This window comes from Rhinoderma darwinii, chromosome 5, assembly GCF_050947455.1.
Source record: "Rhinoderma darwinii isolate aRhiDar2 chromosome 5, aRhiDar2.hap1, whole genome shotgun sequence".
NCBI lineage: Eukaryota > Metazoa > Chordata > Amphibia > Anura > Rhinodermatidae > Rhinoderma > Rhinoderma darwinii.
The window spans coordinates 256265122-256277189 of record NC_134691.1 but is presented as its reverse complement, the minus strand read 5'-3'; the positions used below and the strand labels follow the sequence as shown (position 1 = coordinate 256277189).

The following is a 12068-nucleotide window of genomic DNA, read 5'->3' as shown; positions in this document are numbered from 1 at the left end:
CTGTAATGTAGATTACTGCAGTGTTTTTTATTTAGAAAAACTATCATTTTTGACAGTTATGACCTATTTTAGCTTTATGCTAATGACTTTCTTAATGAACAACTGGGCGTGTTTTACTTTTTCACCAAGTGGGCGTTGTGGAGAGAAGTGTATGACGCTGACCAATCAGCGTCATACACTTCTCTCCATTCATTTACACAGCACATAGTGATCTTACTAGATCACTATGTGCAGCCACATACTCATACATTAACGTTACTCAAGTGTCCTGACAGTTAATAGACATCACTACCAACCAGAACGTGATGTCTATTCACAATCCCGACACTTCAGTAACGTTTGTGTGTGATTTACAGCACAGCACATCGAGATGCTTCCTGTGCTGTAAATCACACATAAACATTAGTGAAGTGTCAGGATTCTGAATAGACATCACGTCCTGGTTGGTAGTGATGTCTATTAACTGTCAGGACACTTGAGTAACGTTAACGTGTTAGTATGTAGCTGCACATAGTGATCTAGTAAGATCACTATGTGCTGTGTAAATGAATGAAGAGAAGTGTATGTCGCTAAGGGGATTCCCCTGTGCTGGTACCTCAGAAGCTCTGCAAATGAGAGCATGGCTCCCAGAAACCAATCCAGAAAATCTACATGCCAAATAGTGCTCCTGCCTTTCTGAGTCCTGCAGTCGGTCCAACCAGCAGTTTATGACCACATATCGATATTGCCGTAATCGGTAGAAATTGCTTTACAAATGTTGGGGTGCTTTTTCTCCGTTATTCCTTGTTAAAATTTGCACGTTTTATCAGAAAAATATGTGATTTTCAATTTCACAGCCCAATTCCACGAAATGCAGCAAAAACCGTGTGGGGTCTAAATGCTCACTATACCACTCGATAAATTCCTTGAGGGGGTGTAGTTTGCCAAATGGGATCACTTTTGGGAGGTTTCTACTCTTTTGGCACCACAAGATCTCTTCAAACCTAACATGGTGCCTAAGATATAATCTAATAAAAAGGAGGCTCCAAAATTTGCTTCTGTATCCTGTGCTTCAGTCCATTAGCAGACTCGGGCCACATGTGGGGTATTTCTAAAAACTTCAGAATCTGGCAATAAATATTGAGTTGCGTTTCTCTGGTAAAACCTTATGTTGTACAGAAAAAAATGGAATAAAAAGGATTTTCTGCATAAAAAATTAAATTTGTAAGTTTCACTTCATTCTTTAAATTCCTGTGAAATGGGAATAACAAACTTTATAATTGCTATTTTGAATACTTTGAGGGTCTAGTTTTTAAAATGGAGTAATTTATGGAAGGTTTCTAAAATATAGGCCCCTCCAAGCCACTTCAGAACTGAACTGATACCTAAAAAAGGCTTTTGAAATTTTCTTCAAAATATGAGAAATTGCTGGTTATGTTCTAAGCCTTGTAACGTCCTAGAAAAATGAAAGAATGTTCAAAAAAAATGCATTTTTTCAAAATCTTCTCTAAATTTTGCTATTTTCACACATAAACACTGAATATATTGACCAAATTTTACCACTAACATAAAATCCAATGTGTCACGAGTAAACAGTCTCAGAATCGCTAGGATAGGAAAAAGCATTCTGGAGTTATTACCACATAATATGACACTGTCACATACTCCCTTTCTGCTGCTCCCTCGGTCTCCAGGACGTCGAGAGTTACTCGCTCGGGCATCACCCGGCCTGGTAGTGCCAGGTGGCCAGGTTGCTAGACAGTAGAAAAGTTCAGGGGTCTATCCAGTACCTGATCCATTGGAAAGGATATGGTCCAGAGGAGAGGACTTGGGTCCCAGTCTGAGATATCCACGCTCGGACCCTTATAAAAAACTTTCATAGAAAATTTCCAAATAAACCTGGTTCGGGGGTAGAGGGTCCAGTGGCCCCTCGTAAAAGGGGGGATAATGTCATGTACTCCCTTCCTGCTGCTCCCTTGGTCTCCAGGACGTCCAGAGTTAATCGCTCGGGCATCGCCCGGCATGGCAGACGGAGGCAGTCTGTAGCCAATAGGAGCTCAGGAGCGTCAGGCCAATCAAAGCCTGGCTGATGTTCCTGAGCTCCCGCGCTCTCCTTATTTAGTTCAGTCTGGGGTAGTAGGCCTTTGCCTGTAATTAGAGTTACCTAGCTTGGTGTTTTCCCTTCTTTCAGACTCCCCTGAGCGACTTGCATTTTGACTCCTTTGTGACCTGACCCTGGTAGGACTCCTGACTTTTCTTTGCCTTCTGACTTTTGTTTTTTCCGCACTCTCCCGGTTTGACCCTGCCTGCCTGACTCCGCCTTTTGCGCCCTCACTTGTCTGTGGCGCAATTGCGTTGCCTCTCCCTCCGTGTACTTCCCAGGTGACCCTTTGTTATTTTGTTTCATCTCTGTTTTATCCGTTTGTCAGTTTTATAGCTACTAGTATAGAGAACGCCGCCCAGTTGTGCGCCGTCGTTTGGGAAGAACAGGGACCTCACGGTTTACTGTGTATTTGTTCATGACAGACACATGTCAGAGTTAAAAAATGGGCTCTGAGCCGTAAAGGGGTTGTCCACCTTCTGACAACTGATGACCTATCCACCGTATATCATATGTGTGGGTCCGACACCCGGACCCCGCACCGATAAACCGCTCTGGTGGACTGCAGGCACCGGATGTTATGAAACATAATGCTATGTATGGAGCCAGATGCATTTACATAGTTACATAGTTACATAGTTACATAGTTACATAGTTAGTACGGCTGAAAAAAGACACATGTCCATCAAGTTCAACCAAGGGACGGGAAAAGGGAAGGAAAAATTTCTACACATAGGAGCTAATATTTTTTTGTTCTAGGAAATTATCTAACCCTTTTTTAAAGCCATCTACTGTCCCTGCTGTGACCAGCTGCTGCGGTAGGCTATTCCATAGATTCACAGTTCTCACGGTAAAGAAGCCTTGTCGCCTCTGCAGCTTGAACCTTTTTTTCTCCAGACGGAGGGAGTGCCCCCTTGTTTTTTGAGGGGGTTTTACAAGGAACAGGATTTTATCATATTTTTTGTATGTGCCATTAATATATTTATATAAGTTAATCATGTCCCCCCTTAGTCGTCTTTTTTCAAGGCTAAATAGGTTTAATTCTTTCAATGTTTCCTCATAACTTAAATTCTCCATGCCCCTAATTAGCTTTGTTGCTCTTCTTTGTATTTTTTCCAACTCCAGGGCATCCTTTTTATGAACTGGAGCCCAGAACTGAACTGCATATTCTAGATGAGGCCTCACTAATGCTTTGTAAAGTGGCAATATTACATCCCTGTCCCGTGAGTCCATGCCTCTTTTAATACACGACAATATCCTGCTGGCCTTTGAAGCAGCTGATTGACACTGCATGCTGTTATTGAGTTTATGATTTACAAGAACACCCAGATCCTTCTCAACAAGTGAATCCGCCAGTGTAGTTCCCCCTAGGACATATGATGCATGCAGGTTGTTGGTATCCAGATGCATAACTTTACATTTATCTACATTAAACTTCATCTGCCAAGTGGACGCCCAAACACTTAGTTTGTTTAAATCTGCCTGCAATTCATGAACATCTTCCATAGACTGAACTATATTACATAGCTTGGTGTCATCTGCAAAAATAGAAATAGTGCTATTAATCCCATCTTCTATATCATTAATAAATAAGTTGAATAATAGTGGTCCCAGCACTGAACCCTGGGGTACACCACTTATTACCGGGGACCATTCAGAGTAGGAATCATTGACCACAACTCTCTGGATACGGTCCTTGAGCTAATTCTCAATCCAATTACAAACTATATTTTCTAAACCTATAGTCCTTAATTTACCCATTAGGCGTCTATGGGGGACAGTGTCAAATGCCTTTGCAAAGTCCAAAAACACTAAATCCACAGCGGCCCCTCTGTCTAGACTTCTGCTCACCTCTTCATAAAAACAGATTAGGTTAGTTTGACAACTTCTGTCCTTAGTAAAACCGTGCTGGCTGTCACTTATAATGCTATTTATTGTCACATAATTCTGTATATAGTCCCTCAATAGCCCCTCAAACATTTTCCCCACGATGGATGTTAAGCTTACTGGTCTATAATTACCCGGGGAAGACCTAGAGTCCTTTTTGAAAATAGGCACCACATATGCGCTGCGCCAGTCCCTTGGCACTATACCAGTCACTAGAGATTCTCTGAATATTATGAAAAGGGGGACAGAAATAACTGAACTAAGCTCTTTAAGAATTCTAGGGTGTAACCCATCTGGTCCTGGGGCCTTGTGCACATTTATTTCATTTAATTTAGCTTGGACCATATCTACATTCATCCAATTCAGTATATCAACTGATATATTAACAGCACTGGCAGCTACATCAGCTGCTCTTTCTTCTGTTGTATATACAGAGCTAAAGAACCCATTTAGTAACTCTGCCTTCTCTTGGTCCCCTGTGACCAACTCCCCATTATCACTATCTAGGGGTCCTACATGTTCAGACCTTGGCTTTTTAGCATTTATATACTTGAAGAATTTTTTGGGATTTGTTTTACTATCCTTGGCCACCTGCCTTTCATTTTGTATTTTTGCTAATTTTATTACATTTTTACAGATTTTATTAAGCTCTTTATTTTACAAAGGCTACAGCTGTACCCTCAGATTTGTATTTTTTAAATGCCCTTTTTTTGTCATGTATTGCCCCTTTCACAGAAGGTGTAAGCCATGTGGGGTTTAATTTGAGTCGTTTATACTATAGGAATAAATTTTGCACTATAATAACTCAAAGTAGATTTGAAAATCTCCCATTTATCATTTGTTCCATTATTTGACATTAGTTCTTCCCAGTCCATATCCTGAATTGCAGCCCTCATCCTGGGGAAATTGGCTTTCTTAAAATTAAATGTTTTTGCCCTCCCAGCCTGCGTTTGTTTTTTACAGTATAGGTAAAATGTAACTATATTATGATCACTGTTACCGAGGTTTTCACGAACATTGACATTCCCAACAAGATCTGCATTATTAGAAATGACCAGATCCAACAGAGCTTCACCTCTAGTAGGGGGGTCTTGCACAAACTGGCTCCGTATATAGCATAGCGGCCGTTCTGCAGAACTGCAGGTATGCTCCTATTCACTTAAGTAGGAGCAGAGCTGCAGTACTGCAGCTCGGCCGCTATTCCTTGGCCGGAGCCAACTGCTTCCAGCATGTATGTCTGGCGCACGGAGGCACCGGACCAGCTGATCTGTGCGGGGCCCGGGTGTCGGACCCCTACAGATCATGTACTGATGACCTACCTGGTGGATAGGTCATTAGTTGTCAGAAAGTGGAAAACCCCTTTAAGGCCCAAACTAGGCTGCGTCATTAAGGGGTTAATAAGATGTGTTTTCTTGCACAGATTTTTTATGCAGCTATGTTGAAGCGATCGTTTATGCTGAAAATCAGCGATGGAAATGTAAATTCTGACTGACAATAATGCTATCATTAAGAAATGTATTGGACATTTTAAAAATTCTTCTCTAAAGTGTTTTTTTTTAATCACTTTAACTGCTAATTTTCTCACCCCTTTTGTATAGAATAAAAAATAAGTTGTTAGGGCGCAGGATGTTCCTCCCAGGGAATAGTGAGCTTCTCTTCTCTTTGAATGACTGCCTGTCCATAGTGATAGGACGAACAAATGTTAATGCTGTTCTTAAATGGGGGTTTCCTAGGGAATAATCATGTTGCCCCTGACATGGGGCTCCATCTCTGAGCTCCATATTGATGACCACATTGTCCAAAATTTGCTTCAAGTATCACGTGTATGGCTAGGAAAGTCCATCCGTGTGATTATATGACTACATATCCAGTGCAGGGAATGGGTTAAAATATACCTGTCACTATTACAGACCTATAGGTACATCCGCTTGATATCCTTATAACGTTATACTAATGGATACAATTAAACCAACTACGCCAAAGAAGGTGGCTCATATCAGGTATCACAAGTAAAAAAACGTATACAGACCTGTTCTCTATACTTCTCCATCCAGGCCGGCCTCCTGCAGCCAATCACAGGCTTCAGCGGTCACATGGGATGAAATGTCATCCCAGGAGGCTGGGCTGCAGGGACAACAGAGGGATGCATCGCCATGATAAATGGAGACCAGGGGGGGAAAAAGCTTGTTTTTAACCGCTATTTCCCGTAGCTGACATTTCGCCCAAGAAACTGCACCACAATTTGGTACGATTTTTTGTTTGGAATTCCCTGTGGGTTTCAGGGCAGATACACTGTGTACTTTTACGCAGCGTATCCGCCCTGTGTGAACATGGCCTTACAGTGAAAAATATCAGAGATTGGTCACATGGGAAGGGGGGGGGGGGATTGTTGAAGGCAAATCTTCCTGTCTGTAATAAGCTTTAGGGGATAAACCCCAGTATGTTCTAAAGATAGATTTTAACAGGTTTCTGAAACATTACACCACTGGCATCATTGTCTAATTGAATTTTTTCTTTGCAGGATATACAAGAAGTTGGAGGGTATGTTCTGATTGCAGCTAATTTGGTTAAATCCATTCCACTATTAAATCTTAGAATTATCAGAGGGAACATTTTGTACAAGAATTCTGCACTCTCCATTTTGTACAATTTTATTGAAAATGATATTGCACATGGTCTGGAGGAGTTGCCAATGAGACAACTAAGAGGTATGATAACCTTACTTTATATTATATATATATATATATATATATATATATATATATATATACACAGTGAAGGAAATAAGTATTTGATCCCTTGCTGATTTTGTAAGTTTGCCCACTGTCAAAGACATGAACAGTCTAGAATTTTTAGGCTAGGTTAATTTTACCAGTGAGATATAGATTATATTTTAAAAAAAACAGAAAATCACATTGGCAAAATTATATATATTTATTTGCATTGTGCACAGAGAAATAAGTATTTGATCCCTTTGGCAAACAAGACTTAATACTTGGTGGCAAAACCCTTGTTGGCAAGCACAGCAGTCAGACGTTTTTTGTAGTTGATGATGAGGTCTGCACACATGTTAGATGGAATTTTGGCCCACTCCTCTTTGCAGATCATCTGTAAATCATTAAGATTTCGAGGCTGTCGCTTGGCAACTCGGATCTTCAGCTCCCTCCATAAGTTTTCGATGGGATTAAGGTCTGGAGACTGGCTAGGCCAGTCCATGACCTTAATGTGCTTCTTTTTGAGCCACTTTTTTGTTGCCTTGGCTGTATGTTTCGGGTCATTGTCGTGCTGGAAGACCCAGCCACGAGCCATTTTTAATGTCCTGGTGGAGGGAAGGAGGTTGTCACTCAAGAGTTGACGGTACATGGCTCCATCCATTCTCCCATTGATGCGGTGAAGTAGTCCTGTGCCCTTAGCAGAGAAACACCCCCAAAACATAATGTTTCCACCTCCATGCTTGACAGTGGGGACGGTGTTCTATGGGTCATAGGCAGCATTTCTCTTCCTCCAAACACGGCGAGTTGAGTTAATGCCAAAGAGCTAAATTTTAGTCTCATCTGACCACAGCACCTTCTCCCAATCACTCTCAGAATCATGCAGATGTTCATTTGCAAACTTCAGACGGGCCTGTACATGTTCCTTCTTGAGCAGGGGGACCTTGCGGGCACTGCAGGATTTTAATCCATTACGGCGTAATGTGTTACCAATGCTTTTCTTGGTGACTGTGGTCCCAGCTGCCTTGAGATCATTAACAAGTTCTCCCCGTATCGTTTTCGGCTGAGCTCTCACCTTCCTCAGGATCAAGGATACCCCACGAGGTGAGATTTTACATGGAGCCCCAGATCGATGTCGATTGACAGTCATTTTGTATGTCTTCCATTTTCTTACTATTGCACCAACAGTTGTCTCCTTCTCACCCAGCGTCTTACTTATGGTTTTGTAACTCATTCCAGCCTTGTGCAGGTCTATGATCTTGTCCCTGACATACTTAGAAAGCTCTTTGGTCTTGCCCATGTTGTAGAGGTTAGAGTCAGACTGATTAATTGAGTCTTTGGACAGGAGTCTTTTATACAGGTGACCATTTAAGACAGCTGTCTTTAATGCAGGCACCAAGTTGATTTGGAGCGTGTAACTGGTCTGGAGGAGGCTGAACTCTTAATGGTTGGTAATGGATCAAATACTTATTTCTCTGTGCACAATGCAAATAAATATATATATAATTTTGACTATGTGATTTTCTTTTTTTTTTATATATATATAATGTATCTCTCACTGGTAAAATTAACCTAGCCTAAAAATTCTAGACTGTTCATGTCTTTGACAGTGGGCAAACTTACAAAATCAGCAAGGGATCAAATACTTATTTCCTTCACTGTATATATATATGTATATATATATATATATATATGTATATATATGTATATGTATATATATATATGTATATATATATATATGTATATATATATATATATATATATATATATATATATATATACATATATATACATATATATATATAGTAGCAGAGTTATTTATTTCCGAATTTTTATTTTCTCTTTTTGACAGAAATTCTCCAAGGTGGAGTGACTATTGCAGGAAATCCTCGACTTTGCAATTTGGACACAATCAAGTGGAAGGACATTGTTCGTTCAGGCAGTGACCTTGACATCAACCATCGTTTTCTTCCACACTGTAAGTGTTCATCTTAATGAATGATATAGTTATTATTACATTGATTAATGCTTATCCACTTGTTTACCATTTTGCCATCATTTGGTATAATTTGCTCATTTCTATGTCTAGAGTTGTGTAAAAGTCACAAAGACTTGCCCTAATTGGCAGTACAAAATAAAACATATCTAACATGTAACATAATTACTATCTAACATGTAAAAATGAAATCAATGGCCAAATATAGTGGATCAGGTTGGATGAGCGTATATTCAGTTGATGTTCTTTTCTTACCAAAGATGGGCATATGTATTTTCCTGAATATTGTAGAGATAAAATAGATAGAGATAGATAGATAGATAGACGAATAGATCCAGCAGCACCGGTGTAGTGTGGGTGCAAGCCAACGAGAGCAGACCAAGATCCCAATGGTATACGGTACAAAAAATAGGCAGCACTTCGTACAAGTAAAGGTGAAAAAAGAGGGTACTTTATTGTCCCATAGACAGCAACGTTTCAGCTCCTTCCACTGGAGCCTTTCTCAAGAAAGGCTTGAGAAAGGCTCCAGTGGAAGGAGCTGAACTGTTGCTGTCTATGGGACAATAAAGTACCCTCTTTTTTCACCTTTACTTGTACGGAGTGCTGCCTATTTTTTGTACCGTAGATAGATAGATAGATAGATAGATAGATAGATAGATAGATAGATATCTGAAATAAAATACCAGGCAATAGTGCTATAGTGAGCAATATTGTATATAAAAATGTCTCATGTGGTATCCTTTTAAATTGCAGGTCCTATATGCATAAAAGATTGCAATGGCTCGTGTTGGGGTTCTGGTCCAGAAAACTGTCAGATACGTATGTATAGTATGATATTTTTTTATTTTCCTTTTGCTACCTGAATATTTAGAGAAATGTAATGTACTGTGATTTACATATATTGCCATATTAACATTACTGTGCAAAAGTCGGAGACGGCCATTTTGTTTATTTAAATTCCAATTAAAACAGCCATTAGGTACTAAACTGCTACCATGAAAAGCAGTTATCAGAGGCGTGGCATGCTGCCGAGGAAGATGTCTGCTTGATCCCTTCCTTCTGAAAACTGTGGTTTAAAATAGCCAATAGCCAGCAAATGCCCTCCTCCACATGGGTGACTTCTGCTTATGTGACAGCACTTGTTTTCATGGCCAAGGGTGGCTGCAGAAAGCAAGATCCAGCCACTAGCAGCGCTAACAGACTGTGGTGCAACTCTTCAACATGGTGTCCAATGCTAGCACCCGGCACTTGTTTTCATGGCCATGGGTGGCCGCAGAAAGCAAGATCCAGCCACTAGCAGCACTAACAGACTGTGGTGCAACTCTTCAACATGGTGTCCAGTACTAGCACCCGCTCTCAATCTCAGCCTTCTTCAGCGTTCAATGCCACAAGCTCTTCACCTACAACACCAATTCTCTTCTTCCTGGCCTTTCCATGTCCTCAGAAGCGCATCCCGACTCTGCTCCCAGTCTCCTTAACTCTAGTCCCAGCTTGCATAACCCCAGCATCGTCCACGATCTTGGATGCAGACCAGGCTAAATGAGCAGGCATCTTTAGCCAAGGCAGTCGCTTTCTTATGGCAACACAAGAAGCACCTCTACACCAGCAAATCTTGAGTGATGCCTCACTTCTAGAACACTTTAAAAAACTGCTGGCATCTGAGCTAGCTAAGACTACAATCTTTTTTAAAACTACCCTCCACTCTGAACTCCAGTCGTTGGGCCAGGACCTGGCTTCTTGGAAACAAAATTGGACGCAACTGTCCTGATGGTGAACCAAAATGGATAGCGAGTGGAGGATCTAAAATCTAAACTGGAGTCTGCCCTCCATAAGAATGAAGACTTAGACAATTGTTTACGCCACAAACATTTCCAAATCCAGGGGTTGGCTGAAACATTGACCAACATTGAACGTATAGTCAAAGAATTCCTCCGCACTCTTTTCGTGACAACCTCCTCATGGAAATAGAGCCCACTGGGCTCTAACTGCTCCCAACAGAGATGGTCTCCCTAAACACATCGTAGTCAAGCCGCACTTCTACTGCACGAAAGAAGATTTTATGTGGACTGCCAGAAACCCCACACAAATTTTGTTCTAATCCCTCCGGTGTCCATCTGATGGTGTAGCTCATCTCAAAGAACATCTAATACAGATAGACTTTTCCCTTGAGACTGTGCTACACTTACAACATTGGACTGTATTCATTCACTCCATTTCAAGAAGGAGACTTTCTCAAATACCTAGGTATAATCCCCACCGAACCTCGAACCTGCATTGTTCCTCAACCAGACGTCCCTGCCTTGGCTCCAGAGCGGTCTACTCACCAGCGATCTTTCAGGAATATTTCTCTGCAACCCTCAACCTGAAGACTCAGCTGTCATTACTTCAACTGCTACCGTGAGCGAACCTGACACCAGCAACAATGTGTCACTACTTCCAGCTTTAAACCATGGGTTACTCAGACGGGAAAGCAGGTAACATCGTTCCTACCGTATTTCCACCTGCTAACCTATTCCCTTTATGCCATCTTATTTTGGACGCTATCCAGCTATTGTGTCTGGACTATCATCAGGTTTTTATTTTATTTTTTCCCCCCTGTTATAAAACCTGTAGACTTTGTTAGCTCCTAAACCCTTACACCAGATATATGCCCAACTTTTTTTCTTGTATTACACATTTTTTTCTGTAGTGTCAATCAGCTCTCTGACCCACTCCTCCATCCAACCCTTTTTATGCAATGATTTTGTAACATTACTCCATTACCTATTATAATTTCACTGCATTTTTTATGCTATGTTTCATGATTTATTATACTTTGTTTGATCCTGTGTATGTCATCCTCCTTCTGATTGTAAATGATAATGAGCCTCCTTGACACCAGTCACCAGCTAAGGCCCTCGGATGCTCATCATTGCTTTATCCTCCATTCAATTAGATAGTTCAGACTTGAGTATAAGGGCTATCTGCTTTCCACTTACTTCCCAAATACAATTTACTACTACTATTTAACTAACTATAGTAGTCAGCATGTTTAACAGCACCTCACCATGCTGATGGCCAGACTTCGCCTCCTTCAGCAGTCAGTTGGTCACAGATCCTTCAGGTCAGGTGCCCACTTGGGACTCTTTGTCTCTTTCACTCTTTTGTTATTTTTACTGTTAAAGGGAACCTGTCAGCAGCATTTCAACTACTGAACTTTACTTATCCCTCACTGGCCGCTGCTATCAAAAGTTCATTGCCGTTATCCCCTCTCCTAAACTCCTCTGACTGTAAATAACTGTCTGCAAACATTTTGCGCTTTTTCTCGTAATAATCCGGTATCCCTTTGTGCGCACACACCAGAAGAGGACATCAATGCACAAGCGCGGGATTTTGTGTGCTGGGGGAAGGAGAG

At 41.0% G+C, this 12068-nt stretch overlaps 1 protein-coding gene across 3 annotated transcripts in view; it reads left to right on the top strand.

Annotated features, from left to right (window-relative positions):
- Positions 1-12068, top strand: part of LOC142651860 (epidermal growth factor receptor-like) — a 284853-nt gene that overhangs the window by 72070 nt on the left and 200715 nt on the right. For all 3 annotated transcript variants that reach the window (XR_012847722.1, XM_075827065.1, XM_075827066.1), the window contains exons 3-5: positions 6489-6675; positions 8531-8656; positions 9428-9493. Coding sequence is in view for 2 of the 3 variants with exons in the window: in XM_075827065.1 (XP_075683180.1) it covers positions 6489-6675; positions 8531-8656; positions 9428-9493 (379 nt within the window). In the remaining variant the exon portion in view is untranslated. The remainder of the gene's footprint in view (positions 1-6488; positions 6676-8530; positions 8657-9427; positions 9494-12068) is intronic.